Below are 24,020 nucleotides of genomic sequence, written 5' to 3' on the forward strand. Positions count from 1 at the left end.
AAGCCATGATCATCAGTGTTAGGTGTGTAAATATTAGCCAAAATCAACCTTTGCCCCTGAATTTCTGCTAAAACAATAATGACTCTTCCAAATGTATCTTTAACCTGTTTGAGACATTTGAATTGTGGATGTTTACTTATCAATGTAATGACTCTCCTGCTCTTACGTGATCCAGCACTTAAGAAAACATGTCCACCCCATATCTTACCAAAACGTTTATCTTCCTGCGGGGAAAGATGCTTTTCTTGAAGAAACACTATATTATATTTCTTACATTTAAGAAAATAAATAACTTTCCTTCTTTTTATGAGATGCGCCAACTTAGTATCTATTCTCAGTTTGGCCAGAAACATCAGAGCAAAAGTTTAACCTTCCGTTGATGTAAGAGTTACTTGCATTCCTTGAATCGTTCAAATTTCTCTCTTGTCAAATTCGCAAAGTCTGGGAACATGACTGTGGTTCTTCCAAGAAAGCTTTCCTTTACTCCTCACCTCGCGAAATACAAGATCTTTATCGGATGATGTCAGAAAAATTTCTATAGTGTTGAGTCCTGCAATGAATGGAGATTACAGTCAGCATATATGCCATCGATACAATTTTCACTTAAATTAATGTATTCTAAAGCAATACAATCACTTTTGTTGCAAAAAATATAAATATTTAAATACTTCTTAACTATAAACCAATGCTTCCGGAGAGGGTGGCGATCATGTGGACTCTAGCGTGACGTATTCGCATTGCTACGATACAGAAGTAATCTCACAATCTCCACTCCATTGAGACATCCAGGATAAGCACACCAATGCAAAAATGTGAGTAAAGAAACAGATAAATACAGATCTAAATCAAATCCAACCAATCTACTGTACAGAAGTCCTCTGCCTCACTTGTAAACAGTGCTGCTCTTCCAACAGTCATGCACGTGCGTCAGTTCTCACGTGTTTCAAATGCCAATGCATTTACGTTCACTACATTCACTTGCATTTTAAGGACCCACTGAGCTAGTTTTTAAGGACCTACTGAGCTAGTTTTCTTCAAATGTGTTCTAGTAAGGAAAGACATCTTTATTTACAGTCTGTGAAAGAGGGGGTTGATATTTACATTAAAGTGCAAAGAAAAAATTTAAAAAAGCAAATCAAAAGAAAGTAAATTTGAGTTATTTGTTCAATGTATGTAAATTGTCATGAAAGTATTTCAAAGTATGTCTGTTTACCTTTTATGGTTTAAAATGCCATGGCTATTTAAATATTGAAACACACATAACAGTTATAGAGCACACATATGTAAACAAGTGACATTCCATCATAAACAGCAGAAACTGTGTATATCGATGGCAGAAACTAAGCTTTCCGAAAGTTTGAGTCAACTGAATCAATTGCCAGTGATTGGAAAATTAAGCTTTCAGAAACAATGGGACGTTCATCGCAAATGTTTTGATAATTAATTAATTAATTACTCAAAGCTTCAGTATAAGGTTCAATTTACTGCCTTATTGTGGTCAAAAAAATATGCACACCTAGTAAGCCACTGTGGCTGGCAATGTTTTGAAGCAAAAAAATATATAAAATAAAAACATTAAAAAAAAGATTAATCAATGCTGTTATATCGTTTTTGTGTCATTTACTAAATTGTTTACGAATAAGTCATGACCGAATAAAGGTCAAGATACAAGGGCTTCATATAAAAGTTAAGAGATTGTGTTAAAATTAATATGATTGTAAATTAATGACTCATTATTAACATGTAGTTTGGAAAATAAATATGTAGGTGGGCTGGCCAGTAACATTTTGCTAAAGGGGAGTGCAATGTGCTTATGTGACTGTACTGGATTCAAACTTGTTCAGGGTTTTGCCATAGTCTTTCTAGCAAGTCAGTCTACTGTCAGCCATCTTTGGAACGCTCTCGGGAGGCTATTTCCAGTCATGCAAGTGCAGCTCCTATCATAAGACCAAAAGCTCAAAAATGGTTTGTCAAGATTAGGTTCAAAGTACATATTTCACTACCACCACTGGAGTCACCAGTTCCAATCCAGGGCGTGCTGAGTGACTCCAGCCAGGTCTCCTAAGCAACCAAATTGGCCCGGTTGTTAGGGAGGGTAGAGTCACATGGGGTAACCTCCTCATGGTCGCTATAATGTGGTTCTCGCTCTTGGTGTGGCCTCCACATGCGCTATGTATCCGCAGTGAAGCGCTCAACAAGTTACGTGATAAAATGCGTGGATTAATGATCTCAGACATTGAGACAACTAAGATTCGTCCTCTGCCCCCAGGATTGAGTCGAGTCACTATGCCACCACGAGGATTTAGAGCACATTGGGCATTCCAAATAGGTGAGAAAAAAAAGAACATATTTCAAATCAGCAATAAAATCTGACAATACTGGAATCCTAAATTGTGATTTTATTTTTACCTCATGTTACGATTTATTTATTTTTTAATAATTATCCCGGCTTGTATAGCTGATTGCACAAGCTCTGATGATGACACAGCTTATTACGATTGGTCAGACTCACTAGTGTGACAACGGTTGCATGTGTCTCATGGGCTGCTTTCGCAACTGTATACTTCACTTTCTACTCTTACTACTTCTGCTATGTCAGTCTATGGCAGAAATAAGAGTAGTTTATTAGTATGCCATTATCATTGTGTTTATTGTGACACCTCCAGTTCGGCGAAAACTTTCACAACTCTGTTTTTATAACAGTACATCATTTTTATATCATGCAGTATATATTTTTCATAGAGATATCATGTTTATTCTTAAAGATTTTAAATATTGACTCCTTTATTGGTATTAAAATAATTCAGGCTTTTATTTTTTATTTATTTATTTATTTTATTTTTATATAAGCAATGTATTAAGCAGCACAAACTTTTCAAATTAAAATATTTTATTATTAATAATCAGAATTCCACTTGGTCTGTAATAAAGAAATCAAACATTGCGCAATCTTTCGTTACCGGCTTAGGTTCAGCATGTGACTGGAAGCGCAAAGGCTGAGTTCGGAATGGCACACTAGCATACAACTCTTACTATTTCAGCCATAGACATATATGGCTGATGTATAAAGAGCAGTAAAACTTGTATGTCATTCTGAACTCAGCCAAAGTGTCCGGCTTGACGGCTTTTGTTTTTATTTATTTTTCTTTTTAATACAACTTTATTGAGAACAAATCAAGATATACACAAAATAATAAATTAACAATAGAATATAATCGAAATACAATACAGACTGAGCAGATAACCAGAAAATTTAAAAATAAGTCCAAGGCTTGTTTAGCTTTTATATATGAGTGTTTATTTTATTTTTTTTTAATCTTTTTTTAACACATTCAAGAAGACGAAACAGAGGTCTGACATTAATAAATCTACATCTATGGATAAACTGTTTAGCAAGCTGTTATACATAGTTTCCCTTTTTTTGTCCTCCATTAAAACACCAAATTTAATATCATTGTATATCAACTTGGTGAATAAACATCGTTTTCAGATATCCATTTTTTAAATGATTCCTAAAAAGAACTTATATAATTACAAAGAAAAAATAAGTGCTTCAATGTTTCAATATCAGAAACACAAAACGTCTAGGTTACGGATGTAACCACCGTTCCCTTATGGAGGGAACGAGACGTTGTGTCGGAGAAGCGACACTAGGGGTCTCTCTTGAGCGCCGAATATGCCTCTGATCCATTGAAAAAAGGCCAATGAGAAGTTGGCAGTCAGTATTTGCATACCCGCCCCGGACATACGGGTATAAAGGCGAGGCAAATACTAGAGTTCATTCAGGATTTTTCTGAGGAGCCGGAAATGGTTCTGGCCACTACAGCGGTTCGGCTCAGCGACGTGGCCGGGAAGACACAACGTCTCGTTCCCTCCGTCAGGGAACGGAGGTTACATCCGTAACCTAGACGTTCTCCGTCTGTCGCTCTCTCCACGTTGTGTCGGAGAAGCGACACTAGGGGTCCAATTTAAATCCGCCATGCGCTGAGCCGTGTACGTGTTCTGCTGACACAGGAGCGGGCAGGTATTTGTTACGTGCCATACGACCAGCTGTGTCAGACTGCATGTACCCTTCCCCAAAGCCCCAGAAAAGTCGTCGGAATCCTTATGGTTACCCTAGGCAGGGGAACAAGGCGATGCTTGCCAACCTGGGAACGGGCCAAGCCTGGCTGGGCCTCTTTTCTCTCTATGCTTCTCCCATAGAGCAATAGACAGCCGGGCCCTTACACACACTGAGGGAAGGGGTCTTACCCAATTCCCATTCTTCCAGGGGGGAAAAGACCCTGCGGAGACCACCCCTGCCCAACTGGGGAGGTACGGTGGTGAACAGTATCACGTGAAATACACACAGGGGGAGTCCGCGTATGAGTCCCTACTCTGTGGATCACCTATTCCAGTACAGGGTAGATCTGAGTACCCGCAGTGGATTGGGTCGGCAAGTTCCTCCGCCGAACTGCGGACCCATGAGGGCTAGGGAGGAATCGACCAGGGATTCGCGTTGAGTGGAGTCTCCTGGGAAAAAAGACGCACTGTTTTACCTCAAGCGAGGGAAAGGGCGTATATGCAAGCGATTCACCCGGCCAGCCCATCAGCATGTTACCGAGTTCTACTGGCTCGGACCTGAGAAAACACAGGATGAAACTGACTCAAACCTGAGATTGTAATATCTCGCAAAGGTGTTGGGTGTCGCCCAACCCGCTGCTCTACAAATGTCTGCCAGGGAGGTACCCTTGGCCAGTGCCCATGAGGACGCAACACTCCTTGTCGAGTGAGCTCAGACCCGCAAGGGGGGGGGGGCATGGCCTGGGTGTGATAAGCCAATGAAATGGCATCTACAACCCAGTGGGAAAGCCTCTGTTTGGAAACAGAGTTTCCTTTCCGCTGTCCCCCAAAGCATACAAAGAGCTGCTCAGAACGTCTAAAGCTCTGCGTGCGGTCCAGGTAGGTACGCAAAGCATGTACCGGACACAGCAACGAAGGGGCTGGGTCTGCCTCCTCCCGAGGCAGCGCTTGCAGGTTCACTACCTGGTCTCTGAAGGGTGTGGTAGGAACCTTGGGCACATAGCCCGGTCGCGGTCTTAGGATCACATGAGTGTCTGCCGGACCGAACTCCAGGCAAGTGTCGCTGACAGAGAATGCTTGCAGGTCCCCGATCCTCTTGATGGAGGCGAGCGCGATCAGCAGGGCAGTCTTAAGAGAGAAGGCCCTGAGTCCAACTGATTCTAGCAGCTCGAAGGGAGGTCTCTGGAGGCCCGCGAGGACTACCGAGAGGTCCCAGGAGGGGAACCGGCTTGGCCGGGAGGGATTTAACCTCCGGGCGCCTCTTAGGAACCTGATGATTAAGTCGTGCTTACCAAGGGACTTGCTGTCTACTGCGTTGTGGTGAGCCGCGATAGCAGCGACATACACCTTTAGGGTGGAAGGGGACAGCCTCCCATCCAGCCTCTCTTGCAGGAATAAGAGCACCGACCTAACTGCGCACCTCTGTGGGTCTTCCGCCCTGGAAGAACACCAATCTGCGAACAAGCGCCACTTCTGAGCGTAAAGCTGCCTGGTAGAAGGGGTTCTGGCTTGGTTGATCGTGTCTACGACGGTAGGTGGTAGACCAGCTAGATTTTCCGTGTCCGTCCAGGGACCAGACGTGGAGTTTCCAAAGGTGAGAAAGAAGGTCCTTCCTCAGGGGGATTCACCAGGGAGGGGCTGTCGCGAGGAGCACGAGGTCCGAGAACCAGGCCCGGTTGGGCCAGTAGGGAGTCACTAATGTGACTTGTTCCTCGTCCTCCCTGACCTTGCACAGCACCTGTGCAAGAAGGCTCACTGGGGGAAATGCATACTTGCGTAGCCCCGCGGGCCAGCTGTGTGCCAGCGCATCTGTCCCAAGGGGAGCCTCTGTTCGGCCGTACCAGAGCGGGCAGTGGGAGGTCTCTCTCGGGAGGCAAGCAGGTCTACCTGGGCTCTGCCGAACCGTTCCCAAATCAGCTGGACCGACTGGGGGTGGAGCCTCCACTCTCCGCTGGGTAAGCTTTGTCATGACAGTGCGTCCGCTACCACATTGAGCTTGCCGGGAATGTGAGTGGCACGCAGCGACCTGAGTCAAGTCGTGACATGTGGCGAGAGCGTACGCCGCCTTGGCAATTTATGTACGCTACCGCAGTGGAGCTGTCTGACCTGATTAGGACAGGTTTGTCTTGAATTAACGGGAGAAACCGCAGTAGGGCAAAGAAGACAGTCAACAACTCTAGGCAACTGATATGCCAGCGCAGCGGGGCCCCTCTCCAACGGCCCACGGCTGCGTGCCCTTTGCACACGGCACCCCAACCCAATCTGGAGGCGTCGGTAGTGACCAGGACGCGTCGGGACACCTGCTGCAGGGAATTCCTATGAGGTCTGTCCAGGGTTTTAGTATTTTTCGGTAGGCAGGGGTGATTGTCACACGGGGCGTGCCGTGGCGCCATGCTCGTCTCGGGACTTGAGTCTGAAGCCAGTGCTGAATCGGTCTCATATGCATCAACCCCAGTGGCGTGGTCGCGGCGGAGGATGCTATATGCCCCAGGAGCCTCTGGAAGAGTCTTAGAGGGACCGTAGTGCCTGGCCTGAATTTGGCGTCGCATTTCAGCACCGACTGCGCACGCTCGTTGGTGAGACGTGCGGACATTGAGACTGAGTCTAACTCCATGTCGAGAAAGAAGAGGCTCTGGATCGGGGTGAGCTTGCTATTTTCTCGGTTGACCTGAAGCCCCAAGCGGCTGAGGTGCCTGAGCACCTGGTCTCTGTGAGCGCATAGTAACTCTCGGGAGTGGGCTAGTATGAGCCAGTCGTCGAGGTAATTGAGTATGCGAATGCCGGCTTCTCGGAGCGGGGCAAGAGCTGTCTCTGCGACTTTCGTGAAGACGCGAGGGGACAGAGACATGCCGAAGGGGAGGACTTTGTACTGAAATGCCTGGCCGTCGAACGCGAACCGTAGAAAGGGTCGATGTCGCGGCAAAATTGAGATGTGGAAGTACGCGTCCTTCAGGTCTACCGCTGCGAACCAATCTAGGTGCTGGACGCTTGTCAAGATACACTTGTGCGTGAGCATTTTGAACGGAGTTTGAGCAGCGCTCGATTGAAAACTCGCAGGTCCAAGATTGGTTGTAAGCCCCCGCCTTTCTTGGGTACAATGAAGTAAGGGCTGTAGAAACCCTTCTTCATTTTGGTTGGAGGGACAGGCTCTATCGCGTCTTTGAGTAAGAGAGTAGCGATCTCCGCACGCAGGAATTTTGCATGTTGGCCGTGCACTGCGGTAAAGCGGACGCCCGTGAAGGGGGGCGGGGGCCTGGCAAACTGAATTGCGTAACCGAGTCGGATGGTCCAGGCCAGCCAGCGAGACGGGTTGGGAAGTGAAAGCCACGCATCCAATCTCCTCGCTAGGGGAATCAAAGGGACGGTTATTTTTGACGTACGCGGACGCGTCCCGAGGCTCTGGTGCTGAGAAAAGACTCAAAGCACTTACCTTGCTCCGGACATCCGGCAGGGGGCGGGTTGGTGACTGAGGAGGAGGTCCTGTAGTGGCGTCCTCTGGACTCGTCAGAACCGGCCGGCCGGGGAACAGACGTGGGGCTGAAGGCTGGCCTGGGGCCGCGTCCAGCGTGCCGGGACTGTTGAGATCTGGGGGCAGAGTGCCGTGAGAACGGCATTTGCGGGCCAGATGACCCAGAGGCAAAGGAAATAGCTCTTTTATTGAGAATTTGGGTACCGCTGCCCCGGTTAAGGGGAGCGGCAAAAGAAAAGTTAAAGGAAAATTCTCCTCCCGGCCCTCCACCGGGGGACGGAGTGGTCTTACCATCTCCGGAGCTAACGTATTGGGCTCTGGGTCGTCCGTCTCAGGAGCGCCTGGGAGCCTTCCGATTCCTCAAGGGGGTCCGTGAGACGGGGGGCGTCTGCTTCCTGCGGAGCGCTCAACGCGTGGGCTGAGAGCTGGGCCCAGGTTGAGGCAGAGCAGCTTGTCGTTTCCTCGCAGGGGGACACCCTCGGCGAGCAGACGGGGCAGGGCCCGGGGCAGCAGGTTTGCGGCGGGGCAGGATATGTGATATCGCCTCCATCTGTTTCTTCACCGCGGAGAACTGCTGGGTGAAGTCCTCGAAGGTGTCACCGAAGAGACCAAACTGGGAGACTGGGTTGTCGAGAAAGCGAAGCTTGTCGGTCTCACGCATCTCGACCAGGTTCAGCCATAGGTGTCGTTCCTGGACCACGAGGGTGGCCATCGCCTGCCCGAGTGACTGCGCTGTGACCTTCGTGGCTCTGAGGGCGAGGTCGGTCACTGAGCGCAGTTCCTGCAGCTCGTCGGGATCAGGGCTACCCACGTGCAGTTCTTGCAGGAGAGCCATGGCGTGCAGGGTGGAAGCGGCAGTTCCGGCAGTGCTGTAGGCCTTCGCTGTTAGCGAGAATGTTGTCCTACAGGCCTTGGAAGGGAGTACAGGGTGACTGCGCCAGGTGGTAGGGTTTCCAGGGCATAGATGGAGCGCAACAGCCCTATCCACCGGGGGGATCGACGTGTACCCGTGGGCCGCTCCGCCGTCGAGGGTAGTGAGAGCGGATGAGCGTGTGGCTTTGTGATGTCGTGTGGTGAACGGTGCCCTCCACAGCGACGTCAGCTCATCGTGCACTTCCGGGAAAAACGGGACCGGGGGGGGGGCGCGGCTGTGAGCGGCGTCGGGAGGGGAAGCAGTCATCCAACCGCGATGGCTGTGGGGAGGACGGGGGATTCCAGTCCAAGTCCACGCTGGCGGCGGCCCGGGAAAGCATGTCGGACATCTGAGCGTCAGCCTCGGCTTGGGCGTGCTGGCCCGAAGGCGGCAGCCCAAGGGAGTCATCTGCATCAGACACCGCGCTCTCCGATGCAGCGTCAAGCTCATCCACCTCTAGCTCTAGAGGATAGGCAAGCTGGCTGTGAGGCGAGCTGCTGTTGCCTCGAGCACGGACGGGAGTCAACGAGCGTGCCGGGGGACGGGTGGTCCGAGGGGGGTTACCCGACGGAGAAGCACCCGCTGCCATCCCCGAATCGCTTCCAGCGCCACTCGCACCGTCCTCAATCCCGTGGGAAGAAGGAGCAATGCGAGGTGCGGCTGGAGTGGCTTGCTTACAGTTGTAAGCGAGCCGCGACCGCAACGTTGTCATGGTCATGTTCTCGCAGTGAGACACGAGACAACACCTGTGTCCATCTGAAGCGGAGAGCACTCTGCCGCATCCAGGAACTACACAGGGGCGGAAAGGCATCTTTACAAAGACCCGTCCTGAAAAGGACGTTCCACGCCGCTGTGTATTTGCTCTTTTAGAGAAAATGACTCTTTTAAAGAAAATCACTCTTTTAAAGAAAATTACTCTTTTAAAACTCGTCTGAGTTTTTATACTGAGCTGTCGAAGCGCCCAGGGGCAATATGCACTGCCGTGCAAGGAGAAGAATTGCCGCTGTAATGCGCCCTCAATCCAACAGCATGCAGTAGCGTCAGAGGAATACAGGAACGGATGTGTTTCACTGCGAACAGCATGCACAACCATCGGCTCCGAAGAAAATTTCTGAATGAACTCTAGTATTTGCCTCGCCTTTATACCCGTATGTCCGGGGGTGGGGTATGCAAATACTGACTGCCAACTTCTTATTGGCCTTTTTTCAATGGATCAGAGGCATATTCGGTGCTCAAGAGAGACCCCTAGTGTCGCTTCTCCGACACAACGTGGAGAGAGCGACAGACGGGGAACCTGCAAATGTTTATATCGATGTTGAATCTTTGTCTCAGAAACTCATTACAAGGGTAAATATAAGTGAGTTTCTTTAGCTTTCGAAGAGATGGGGAGAGTGAGGTAATTCTTTCTGATAATATTCTCTTTAGGGTAGTCTTTCAACATATTTGTCCTTTTCAATGGTAAAGGGAAGAGCACAGAAGTGAGAGGACTTTTTATCATTTTATTTGTAAATTTTCTTTCCTGAAAATCTGATTCCATTATATAAAGTGAAGGTAACTGTGGAATTAACATTTCATAAGACAACATACCTTTTACCATATTCACCAATGCTAGTGGATTTGCCTTGATAATCACTGAATATTATTTTTCACTACACTTCACATTATATTTGTCACTAAAATCATTGTACTTGAGATGATTACCTCTAGAATCCATCAAATGTTAAATTCTAGTAATCAAGATTCATCCAAATATTGCTAAGTCTCTCTGTAGCCAAGAACAGGTTGTAGCCTTACTTTTCTTTATAACGAGCTCGATGTTTAGTGCTTCCCTAGATTTTGATCTTTTGTTACAACCACACCTATAAACTTTACTTCATTTTTAACTGGAATTCTGTATAAATCTATCAGCCGGTGTTCATGTATAGTAAGTAGTTCACAGTTTTTAAGATTTAAATATAACCCTGAAGCTTTCGAAAAATCATTAATCTTTTTGATTACTAAAGGGATCTGTTCAGAATTCTTCAGAAACAAAGTAGTGTCGTCCGCCAATTAAGTTATAACAGATGAGTACCCAGGACATTTAAGACACTATAAAAGTAAATTATTTGTCAACTATTTGCATTTTGTTTAAACCACTTTTGTTGAAGGGTGAGATTTTGCAATGATGACACAATGTGCGTAAAGTCAAAACTGACCATGGTGTGCAGTTCCCACATCTAAGCGTAAACTTTCTCAGAGTGGGGTCAGACTTTGATCTGACCTTGAAGTGTGTGTGTGTGTCCATTTTCTGCATTGTGGGCTGATATTTGTGTGTGTATGTGTGTCCGTGTTCAGCATTGTGGCTGATATTTAGGGCCAGAGCACCGATGGACATTATTGTTCTTCTAGGAATTTATTATTTTAATATTTTGTTTTTAGTTTTCGAGCATGTTTAGGCCTCAAAAATGTGACTTGTTTCATATTGAACTCCGTCAGGCCGCTACAGACACGCCGTTCAATAAAAACTCAAAAGCTTTGTAATTTAACATCACCAAGGCCTTTAGATTAAGACTGACTAAATATAATGTTGATCTGATTAAATCGGAAGCTTTTGAGTTATTTGTGTGTGCGTGTGTGTGTCCGTGTTCTGCATTGTTGGATGATATTTGTGTGTGCGTGTGTGTGTGTGTGTGTCCGTGTTCTGCATTGCTGGATGATATTTGTGTGTGTGCGTGTGTGTGTCCGTGTTCTGCATTGTTGGATGATATTTGTGTGTGTGTGTGCGTGTGTGTGTCCGTGTTCTGCATTGTTGGATGATATTTGTGTGTGTGCGTGTGTGTGTCCGTGTTCTGCATTGTTGGATGATATTTGTGTGTGTGTGTGTGTGTGTGTGTGTCCGTGTTCTGCATTGTTGGATGATATTTGTGTGTGTGTGTCCGTGTTCTGCATTGTGGGCTGATATTTGTTTATGTGTTTGTTTGTGTGTGTGTGTGTGCGTGTGTGTCCATGTTCAGCATTGTGGCTGATATTTGTATTTGAAAAAAAAAAAAATACAAATTTAACTGAATGAAATTAAAGACATTTTGAATAATTTGATAATGATTTGTTTGATATTTATTAAGTGTTTAGATTTTTCTGAGTTTTATTGTACTTGAATTAATTAAATATAATATTTTAGTAATTTATTACTAGAAAGGCCAATAATAATTTGCCTTAAATACTGGCTTATAAGCAAACTTGACAGTTGATCTCTGAAATAGAGCACTAATTACAATAACTTTATACAACAAATAAATAAATAAATAAAACATATAATAAGTTGTAAATTGACAAAGATAACCTTACTCTACTTCAGTTAATAATTAATTAAATCATATCTATGCTTAATTGGTGCATTATATTGGACTCTTAAAATAGTGTTATTAGTTTTTTGTGTGTGTACAATGATGCAACTCACTGCTTAACTACCATTGTACAATGTATCGTCTGGCTGAGTGTAATTTATTACTATAACATTTTGTTTTTAAATGTTTATTGCACAATCTGTCAAAGCTTAATTATTAAAAAGAATATATATTTTTTTACAAAACAAACGTTGTTTTAGAATATAAAAATAAAAAAATATATTTTTTGGCATTTAAAATAATTTTTACTAATATATGAAGGTCTACATATTCTCCAGATATTCAAATATATTCCAATGCATTGTAGCTGCTTTTGACTTGCATCTTCTCATTGCATTTCCACACCTCTGACCAGCAGATGTCCTCAGCGTGCAGCGTTCGTTTAAGATGATCTGCACAGCACCGATCACTAGTGATCACCGCCGGTTGGAAATATGTCAGAGTGTGGTCCAACTTGCTCTGATGACAGGCTAATGCATATGCCAAAAAAACTGTCGCGATGGCGAGTGGGCCATGTCAGGTGGTGCAGTTGCTCTACCTCGACTGCGCAGAGTCAAGGCATGATGGGAAACGACTTGCTGATGACACAGCTTAATGCTGATTGGCTTTAACAACCGTAACACATAATTGTTTTTACATTTTTTATATTTTTAATTATCATGTTTAGGGTATAAATTATGTGTTCAGTCTCTGTATGGGATATGTGATTGATATTATATTTCTGAAATATCTCAAATATGTGTCTTTATTAAGCACGCAATTTATGGAAAGACACGTCTTATTGGCGAAATTAAATAACAGGTACATTAAGTGTATTTTTCATCATATTTATTTTAATTTTAAAGAAACAGAATTAATATTATATCCACTTTATCAGCAACAGTGCAAAACAGCATGTGGTGGTAATGCACTGTTTAGTTGTGATCCGCCAATAAAACAGATCAAGAAGAAGAAGCAACAGCGTATAAACCTGAATCCCGTGATATCTTCCTTATCTCGAAGGTATCCGATCCACTATGAGAAGTGAGAATTGTCCGATTTCACAGCACTTATTTCACTCCTCCCCTGACTGCAGCCGCCTCTCGTCTACTTTCAAGATGAGGCATTTGACATCTCGAACATGTCTAATGATTTTACGAATCAACTGGTAGTGATGGGACATTCAACACCGAAGCTTCGATGCGTGTGTCGAAAAAACAGGAATGTTCGACTTGAACTGCATCTCGATTGGCCGATTGACGAGATTTGCTGGTTGCAGCCAGAGGAGGAGTTAAAAAGAGAGCTGTAAAACCGGACGAGGGGGGCACGGGCAAGATGGCGGACTGATCAGTTGTACTTTTGAGTGCACATGTTAAATCTCAACCCTCACTGAAGATTTGGGTTATGATTTTATTTGTTTAAAGTGTAAAAAAGGAGATAATATCTAAGAAAAAAGTACAAATCTGATGACTAACACGAAAGATAGTACCAAGGTTGATGTACCTGACACGCTCCAACAGCATAACTATATCATGAAGCTACTAATGCCGGGCCCGATAAACGAAACATTGAAGAGTTGGATAACTCGCCTTGTAACACACCAACTAAGGGCTCCCACATTTGGAAATAGGATCTAGGTGAAGGAGGGCACACTGTTATGGAACCCTACAAGAAAAGACAAGTGTTGGAGGGGATGGAACATTTCTGTTCAGAGGAACTTCTATGTTTAACATTCACTTAAAGAGATTGGTTCTTTTACTTGTTCATAAAGTGTTATAAAAGTAAATTGTAATTCCCTCATTTATATGTTCTCTCTAAAGTCGGAGATTTCTTTTTAATCTTTAAATGCTAGAGGTCTAAAGGATAATACAATGCACAAGTCTACTTTTTATTTTGTAAAGGTATAAAGCACACTGCATTTTTTGCAAGAGACTCATTCATTTGAAGAGGACAGTACATTTTGGAGAAATCAATGGGGAGACAAAATAACTTTTTCTCAGCATTTGTTCTGGGGCCATATGTTTTTATAAGTTCCCTGGGGAGGTAGTAACATTTAAACTCGATAAGGATGGTCACTGGATGGTTGTGGTAGTTAATTTAGAGGGGTCGTTTGCAATTTTTATCAATATTTATGGTTATAAGAAAACTGTTCAAAACAAAATTTAACTTGGAACTCTTACAGAAGTCATTGCTGAATATAAACAAACTTATGGTATAGGATTTACTGTAATGGTGGAGATTTTAATATGGCTCCGGATGAATGGTTAGATAGATATGGCACAATTCATAATTATTTACATTATAATATAATGCTGAAGGAATTCATAAACACTTTTATTCATATTTGAAGAGATAGAAACCCTCATAGCAGACCGTTTCCTTGAATTAAACCCAATGGGAGATCAAGGTCCAAAATAGACCTTTGTCTGGTATCCCCTGAAATCACAAATTTGGTTACAAATGTTACAATATCTGCTGCTCCCTTAACAGACCATTGTGTAATTCAATTTACTTTGAATCCAGAAACTAAGTTTAAAAGCAAAAAATAAATACAAATATTGGAAGTTCAATGCTGATTTGTTGAAGTCTGAAGAATGTATTAAGGAAGTAAAGTCCTTAGAGGTAGAAATTAAAAGTAATATAGAATTAGATACTGCAGGAAATTGGAATATTTTAAATATAAGTTCAAGAACCTCTCCATTAAATGAAGTAAAACCAGATGTAAACATCAAAGGGAATATGAATATAAATTGGTTCAAGAAATGAATGAATGTTGTAGGATAACATAAAGATTTTATAAAGCCTTTGACTCAGTGGAACATCCATTTATAATGAAAACTTTAGAACTTTTTGGTTTGGGGTCTAAATTTACTAAGTTAATCAAGTTGATGTATAATGACATTAATAGCTCAGGTCCTCTCCCTCAAGGAACATCTAAAAGATTTGAGGTGAAACGTGGAATTCAGCAGGGCTGTTCTTGCCCCCTTTATTATTTATTTTAGTTGTAGAACTAATTGCTATTTCCATAAAAAATAGCCCAGACTTAGAAACTTTAATATATTGTATACCACAGATAGTTCCGCTCCTCGAATCTGATTGGACGAGAGATGTTCCATGAACACTGATGGTGTGACAGCATCAGCACTCAGACGCTTCACTGTGTGTGTATCACTCTGCGTTCATGTTGTTCTAAACTAAAGTGTATCTGTTAGGAGTTACTGGCTTTATTTTTGAAATTACATATGTTAGCCAGCAAGTGGTGGCAAAAGATCATTTTTGTGTGTAATATGAGCCAGTTGGTGAAGTAAAGTGAATTCGTTAGTCATTGTTTACATAGAACTGCGCTCAGGCGCTGGTATTACTAATACATTACCAAAGCTAGGAAATAGCTTTAAACGGCTTTAAACGGACAACTTCAGGATTACGGCTCATGTTGAGAGACACTACAGACTGATTTATTACAGAATTCAAGTGCTTACCTTTATTAGAGTTTCCACATTGGATACATACTGTTTAAAATGGCGGAGGACATCGCTGTTTCTATAGTGAATGACTCTTGCACACCGGCTAACGTGAAATAGAGAGGAATACCCCTGCTTGGACGTCCATTTTCCACTGAGACAGCTGACAGCATCTCTGATTGGGTGTGGCAACAGGTGATCGCACACTCTCCATCTTTCTCTCTCACACACACACACACACACACACACACACACATCCAGCCGTCTATCCTTGTTTGTCCACTAACTTGTTAGAAACAGCACAAGCCATATTATTTCTGAAGTGAACTTTTTGAATTACTAACGGAGGCTTGGATGCATCATTTGTTTTGAACCAGCAATGGCAGATTCTGATTCGTCACGTAAGAACGTAGTTCCATGCACAAATGTATTTTTATGACCCTACTCGGTTTTTCCATTTTTTTAAAAAATGTACTTGTTCATTGAACGGTTGTATTTAAGCAATATCACACGAGCAAGACTGCGATATGGCCCTACATCAGCACTGCTGTAATTACCTATAGCACTCAGCCTGCAGCCGAATCACAGCAGTGCTGATGTAGGGCCATATCGCAGTCTTGCTCATGTGATATTGCTTAAATATTCAATGCATACCTTATGATATTATCTAGAAATTATGTTTGCTAAACTGAAGACCCCACAATCCTCCGACTGGCCATAGTTATTGTTTTTTATTTCAGTAGATGCCACCAGACACCCCAGTATATTACAGATTTGGACATTTCTACAATCTTTCAATGTACTTCTTGGTAATTATTGAAGTCAACATAACATAAAATGTGCGTATTTTAAATGAACATGGATGGATTGAGTAATTTAAAGGAAAATACCATATTCTTTTGTCTTTACTTTAGCAACACATTAATTTGACCCGAACAAATGGAGCAGGATTCTCTATTGATAAGTATACAATGGTACATGCTGAAACAAATGATACTATTATGAAAAGGCATTACTGTTTTCTACTCATATTTACAAACAAGGCACAAGTCCATCCAAGATGTGGCAATTACCTTAAGCACTTTAAAGACAAAACAAACCAACCACCACTGTAATTAACATTTTTATTACAGACCCTAGTCATAGCAGTATATTTTATCTGAAACAAAAATATAACAAGTTTTTAACATGTCATTAATGTAACACTGTAAGCTGAAGGCGTCTAGTGTACTGCATTCCAGCGAAGTATACACAGAGCAACAACTCTAGCACTCTAGAAACACTCTAGAAAAGACTGAACTGCTGCAAATGATTTACCTTGAGCCATTCAAAGATAAAACCTGATATGAAATGCTTACCTGAAAACCAAATTGTGTTGAGCCCAATATGCACTGACTGGACCCACCTCAACAATTATACATTTATTAACGTCCTAATTCATAAATATAATACTGTGTTATATGGAACGAGGAAGAAGATAGAATTGAATATCCAAAATGCATTACCAAATATCTATTGTGCTCTAAAATACATCAGTCCAAACTCCAAATTAAATCTTCTCATTCAAGCTCTATGCACAGATTAAGGAATGTTCCAGGATTGACTCGCATGACAGTTTGTATAAACAAAAAACATGCTTTGATATTTAGCAGTGGATGTCTATGGGGCATTTTTCTGATTTTACAAACTGTTCAATGGTTGCCCCATTGACTTTTATTGCAGTGCATTTCGGTTTATTGGGGTTTCTGTTTATTATTTTTAATTAAGAAACCACAATTAGTCTAATTATGTTCAACAGATACTCCCCATGGAGCTTAACTTTAAACCAGAAAATGTATTTTTTAACCGATCGTTGCAATTGCACATTTAAGATTTAGATTTTAGAGGCAAGAAAAAGGGATGTAGTTGACATAAAATAAATTATAACAGAATTATATGCCATAACAGGAGCAGTCACAACCCCAGATTTATTTTAACAAAATATTCAATATAGTTTTTATAGAGCATTCTCTTCTCAGCTGTACATGATCAGTGAAATTAATTTACAACAAAATGTTTAAAAAAAAAAAGAAGAAAAAAAAAAAAACCTTATTAAGCAACAACATAGTTGCAACATAATAATAGTAATAATGAAAAAGTCCAGACAGGTAAATCATAAAAATGTAATACTCCAGTCCAGTTATATCCCTTGATATAATACATTTTTTGTCTTGTTTTAACCATATACAGCAAAGGTTTCGTCCATGTACAAATGTATTTATTTGCTTACAGAGCAACAACTATTAAACATTTGCATTCTATACAAAATGTACTTTCCAAAGAGCATTAACTAAATAGGAATGAAAATGCACATCTAGCATATAAATATATTTTTCTTGACAAGCTGTAATTGATTTCTTGGTCACTATATACAACAACAGGAGTAGCAAATCCAATAGCTGACACTATACAAATCAGATGTAGGTTGAGGTCAAGTCCCAAGTGCAGCGTCCACACAATTCTTATTGCATAAAAAAAAAAACATTACTTCTAGCCACACACGGCACAATTGCGTATTTCAGTTCTGAAATCGACAACCATTAGCTCTAAGAAATACTGTAAACAAATGTTAATAATCTGTGTAAACACACTCAATGCTGCAAGAATGTGCAATGTTGAAGCATTACAGTCTGACAGTGTTAATGCAGATGTGCAGCTGCAGTAAAAACCCATGAGCTTTGTTCATCAACTCAAACAAATAAAACCTGCTTTATAAAACAAAACAAAAAAACAGTGCATCATAAAAGTACATTAAACGTTTGTCTCTGAACAGTGTAGCAGGTCAATACTTCAGTTGGATATGAGAACCGACATGAGGGGAAGTCATGTAGCAAGATTTTCCATATATGAATCTTAATTTGACCAAGTGTTGTACATTTACATAACATTTATGTTAGATCTGTAGCAACATGACATGCTTTGTCTATTATAACAGCAACATGTAGCCAGGCTGTCTGTTCATAAATATCATTTGTAATAGGTTGTAAACTTCAGTTTAGAAACATCTGAGATCACATTGGCTGTGTTCGGAATGGCAAACTAATATACTTCTCTTACTACTTCTGCAGTATACAGTATAGCCTAGTTTCTATATTGTACACATCAACTTCAACTTTCTGTACGCACACAATACCCAGATTTACCAAATGTGTAGCAGCCTATACAGAGCATGCCTTCCAGTGAATTCCAATTCCAGTGTGATGAGTCATCCTGCAGTAATATCAAAAAGGCCATTTTTCTCACACTGTGTAAGGTGTTAAAAGAATGTAAAACATTTTTTAGTCTTGCGACATCTGCATTCTGTTATATGCACTGCATCTATGTTTTTTAGTGGTAGGTAGGGCTGTTAGATTCCAGAAATTTTGGAATCGACTCTGATTCCAGATTTTGGAATAGATTCCATGAGATTCATTTATTCAATTCTTTTTCAATTCCCAAAAAACGGGAGGTAGAGTTAAATCTCATAATAAACTGCTCACTTCAAAGCGCTCTTTGCTCCATTTATAATAGCATGAATGACATTCACAATTATTAGGTCCATTCTAAAATTAAATCAGGGCCTGTATGCACAAACCAAAGCGCGATGATTCGATCTCATGAGATAAAATCAAGGAAAGTTTGAGTAGATGTGCTTGTATTTCAAAGAACTACCACAAATAGTATTAAGGGGGTCGCACCCGGGATGAGAAGCGCCACCTCGTTGCAGCTAGGACACGGCACAGGTATTAAACACGAGGCACGTCGATGCGGTTCAGGTTGCAGACAGTACACACAAAAGTTACCAAAGTTTTTCCTTTGTTCAAGAATGAACAGGGTTGGGAGGGTTACACTTCAGATGACAGAATACATGCTGTAAAATGTAATTTGTAATGTATTCCATTAGATTACTCAAGGTCAGTAATATATTCTAAATACTTTGGATTACTTCTTCAGCACTGGTAGATTATTTTCACTTGTTTTGACTATAAAAACTCTGACAGTACAGTAAGACAAAATACACATTTTCAAAACCTAAATATCTTATGCAGTGTATTTTCTAAAACAAGATCAATCTAATTGATCTTATTTTAAGGATTTTTAGATATTTTTACAGGAAAACAATACAAAAAATATCATCAAGAATATGATTTTTGCTCTAATATCAAAGGTCTTACTAGAAAAAAAGATATTTTGATCCAATGTGAATTTTCTTGATAGAAAATATGATTGTGCCTGATAACATGAGCATGTAAAAAGGCTAGAATTAGCATCTTCTTGTGCTCCAAACTTACTCCAAACGTACTTCTCTGTCTGCTCGTATGAATGTAACACATCATAAGAAAGTGTTTCACCGCTGTTCAAATGCTCTTTGGATCGCATCATTTCTATGTAGAAATGTTTTCCATCTGAAAGGACTAAATATTAAATGAAACAAATTACAATTAAATGCAAAGTAATCTCTTCAGTAATCAAAATACTTTTGAATGTAACTGTATTCTAACTACCATTGATTTAAATTGTAACTGTAGTGGAATACAGTTACTTATATTTTGTATTTTAAATACATAATCATGTTACATGTATTTCATTACTCCACAACACTGGGGATGAAGAACACTAAAGTAAATAATCGATGTCCTTTGATAATTATTTGGGTTGAATTTAATAGAAAATATGCGAGCTGCGCTCCTTGACACGGCAAAAATTTGAGTAACCTCCGCAGTCGTTGCTGGTACCGTCAGCAGACACTGAGTGGCGGCGGTGATGTGTGTACCTTCATTGCAAACAGTTCTTTCTAATATTAGAACATGCCATGTTGTCCACCAGACACATCCAGTGTGTGACCCCCCTTTAAACTATTTTGAAATTGTCTGTTACCACTCACAATGTGTGTAGTGTAGAATGTGCAGTAACTGTCCACTACCGTTTGTACACTAAATAAAATGTCCAAACAATAAACCTCAGATTTATTAAAAAGTCCAACAATATAAAAAATATATATACATTTCTTTATGTGTATCTACATGTTTTGTTTTTGTATTATTGTAATTTTTTTTAAATATAATTGAAAGGTAAAATTGGGTAAAATGCGGGCTAATTAAAAAAGAAATATATGCAAAAGGTTTTAAAACTGTAAAAATGTTGAGAACGAGTACAGACACATTAGATTCTCACTTTAATAAGTGCAGCACACTGATTATTTAATATTTTACATACCGATTTATTGATGTGAACTGGGAAGCGGACTCAACTCTGCCATCTCCTTGTTGCAGACTTGTGTTGTTATTGTATGCCAATTTACTGTCACAATTTGGTATGTTACTATATTATTAGTTTAATCCAAAGTAAAATACCAGCAGACTATACAGGTAGATGAAGGGCTTGTGTGATTGCTTCATACAGATGAACAAACAGAGCGGATTTACAGATGCTAAGGACAACAAATGACTCAGAGTCAGGTTGATGATCGTGAAGCTGCAGTCATTTATAATCTTTTAGTAAATTGTATTAGTGCTGTTAGGCTTCTAAAATGTGTAGTAGTTCAGTGGTTGAGGAAATAAACACAGTCCGAAAATATCAACCGGTTTTCTCCAGCTTTGGAGTCGATTCCAATGTTTCAAGTCGATTCTCGATTCCCAACACCTCGGAATCGTTTCTTATTGGAATAGATTCCTAGCCCTAAAAGTAGGTTTGAACGGCCCCTATGCAGTGTGTTTTAAAACGTTGTGTGAAGTTGAAAGGAGTTCAATTCAGAAAAATGCGTATTGAGGTACATGCTGTTTTTGTTGCGGTCTGTCTAACGTCTTGTTTGAACAGCCCCTACTGTAGCTTTGGGATTAGATCCATGTCATTATGTCTGTAATGGAATGCTGGAGTCTGAGCCACAAATGCCACTTCACAACTGAGTTCAACAGAATAGCACTAATACCTTTGAATATTACTACTGTTCATAAAAAATAAAGGTAGTTCACAGTAGTTCCATCTCTTTTTTGAAGCTTAATTACCGTGGTATCTGTAGTAGCACTTCTTTTCTCGTTTTACTCTTTTACTTAAGTGTTGAGAATATAACCTGGCTAAAAATCTTTTGATCTTATAATTGAACGCACTTGATCTTGAATGCCTGTTTTCAGCTATAAACAATATAAAACAGTGCTGTTTGTTTTCTATGTATTCTCTGCACTCTTGTGGACTTAATCCCGATTTAAATATATGGTGATCACTGGTGTCTTCTAGCTTTTTTCCCCCTAATTAAAATATAACTTTTAAAATTTGAATGCAAATAGAAAATTGGTCATATTTAAGTGAAAAATCTGAATTTAGTTTCTCAGCCCTTTTGACAGCCATAATGCTATCAGGTTCACTTACAAGTTTTAAAAATAACAGTAGAAAGTTTATGGTGTACAGTGTGCAGTATTCTAGTATGCCATTCCGAACACTACAAATGTATCTCCAGTAAAGATACAGGCTTGATTTCTGTAATGATCAAAATTAAACATTCTATGGAGTATTTTAAAGCTCTGCATTTGTTGAAATACGCAATATTCCAGAACTTTCGGCAGTCACTGAAAGCTCTTTCTATTCATAGTTTCAACTCATAGTTTGTTGAGGATTAAGAAGAGAAAAAGAAAACAGCTCCCATCATGAAATATCTTCATCATATCTTCACTGCTGTAAACCTGATCAGTATCTTCTATGGCATGAACTTATTCAACTGAAGTAAACGGTTGTCTGCTCGTTTGTTCGGCACGCTTTATGTCGAGATGAATGTGTTGAGCGTGAATGGCAGATGTTCATTCCATCACAAAAAAATGGAGTCACACTGCAGACACCTGCTCGTCTGAAACAAAAACACAAATGGACTATTAATACAAGAAACAGCATCCTGCCTACTAATATTAAACATACCAACAGGACAAATTCATGAGTTCATTTAACACTGCATTGAACACCCTCTCTTAAAAATCCAGCAAACACTTTGGCACATACAGCAACAGACAAAAGCACAGCTTAAGCACACACTCACAACAACAACAACAACAACAACAACAACAACAACAACAACAACAACAGTGTATTTGGATTCCTAAATCTACCTGTCAGTAAAAAAATGTCATACCCAATGATAACAGGTGAAAGTCACAAAAACATGTCCAGGTCATATTTCACCCAACATCAAAAGTAAAAAAATAAAAAAAATAAAAAATAGCAATCATGTTTTAGCATAAGGAAAAAGACTATTTTTCATTAAGAGTTTTTTTGTTGTAACATTATTTTAATGACTATTAAGCACAATTCTCTTTGCTGTGTGTGGACATTTTACTTTTGAGTGAGCTTGTATTATTTCTATTTAAGTAGATTTTACTTGTATTTTAAATATATATAGTTTTTGTATAACAGTACTGACAAATGGGAGGAAGTGAATACTTTTTTTTAATAAAAAATAACAATGCCAAAAAAAATGTATTGTCTTAAAAAAGGCTTCATTTTCTTTCTGAAAATGTTGCTTATTTCTTTCTTCTAATTTTGGCATGACATACATGTTCTTGTCAGGTTTGGTGTGTCTTAGTCAATGTGTTTCTGGGCTCTGCTGCATTCGGTCACGTACCCTCCTCACTATCTGCATGAGGCAGCAGAATAACACTGGGCGGATTGGACAGTCTCTGCTCAGCCAGGCTCTGTCGGAGTTTGCACCTCTGCAACGCCACACTATACTCGGGCGGCTTTATGTGTGGCTGCCGTAAGACTCCTCCCTCCTGCAAATGCACGTCCCCCAGAGTCAGGCCCTGGTAACCCGGTGGAGTGGGGGGTGCTGCTTTGAACCTATCGTCTTTACAAGGCGATGTGACACAGTACACTGGCAGGAAGCAGGTGGAGAGGGACAGGAAGTGACCGTGATGAAAGGGGAGGGAGCACAGAAAGAAAAAACAAAACACAAAAAAGCCAAACATCAATTAAAGAAATGGGGTTTGTAAATCAAAAAGACATTCACTTACAAACTGAAAACTTCAAATAAACAACATGCAAGAGACATGACACAAGCAGATTTACATTTATAAAGCACTAATCTTTAGATTTCCAGATCTTTATGTGATTTTGTTTAATATGGTATAATGATGACAAGATTTCTGACACTTTCCACGAAAAGGGTACAAAATGATGCTGGAAAATCTTAAATTAAATCACTTTTTTTGTCATTTCATGGTCATTGAATTATGAGATTTTCTATTTATTTGGCATGTGTTACCAAAATATGAGACTGACATTGAAATTGACATATTGTTGGTTTGTATGAATATAAATTCCCATAAATCTAATATTTAATAATTACCTTTTTTTCTTCTTTTTTTTGCAATAACAGTGATACAGGGTTGAATAATTGAGAAGACAAGTCCTTTCAACACTAATAATAGTGTAATAAAAATAATATATTATTTTCTTCTCTGCACACTATAGTGTAGAAAGGGTCGAAATGATGTCACTGATTTATTTTAATAGGAGGAAAACCATACATAAGACTGTGCACAAGAAATATGGGGCACAGCTGGATTTTATGCTTTTAGTGATTCAAATATGTTAATCATTTTTTAATTATTATTTTTGGACACAGTCAAGAAGCTTAAGCCAAAAATCTATACAAAAAACAACAACAACAGACATATAGTCCCTGATTTTTACGGTTTGTATGTATAAAACACATACAAACTTGATAGCACAAAAAAAAAGTCTAAACTAGT

General features: G+C 40.5%; 1 protein-coding gene across 2 annotated transcripts in view; it reads right to left on the bottom strand.

Annotated features, from left to right (window-relative positions):
- Positions 1-16,287: 16,287 nt before the first annotated feature.
- Positions 16,288-24,020, bottom strand: part of LOC127624685 (rap guanine nucleotide exchange factor 6-like) — a 179,233-nt gene continuing 171,500 nt past the window's right edge. Inside the window, exons 30-31 of one of the 2 annotated variants that reach the window (XM_052099517.1) lie at positions 22,892-23,140; positions 16,288-22,123 (exon numbers count right to left, since the gene is read on the bottom strand). In XM_052099517.1, the coding sequence (XP_051955477.1) occupies positions 22,101-22,123; positions 22,892-23,140 (272 nt within the window). In that variant the 3' untranslated portion in view covers positions 16,288-22,100. The remainder of the gene's footprint in view (positions 22,124-22,891; positions 23,141-24,020) is intronic. The other variant, XM_052099518.1, reaches the window with a different exon arrangement.

Source organism: Xyrauchen texanus, chromosome 31 (assembly GCF_025860055.1).
Source record: "Xyrauchen texanus isolate HMW12.3.18 chromosome 31, RBS_HiC_50CHRs, whole genome shotgun sequence".
Taxonomy (NCBI): Eukaryota; Metazoa; Chordata; class Actinopteri; order Cypriniformes; family Catostomidae; genus Xyrauchen; species Xyrauchen texanus.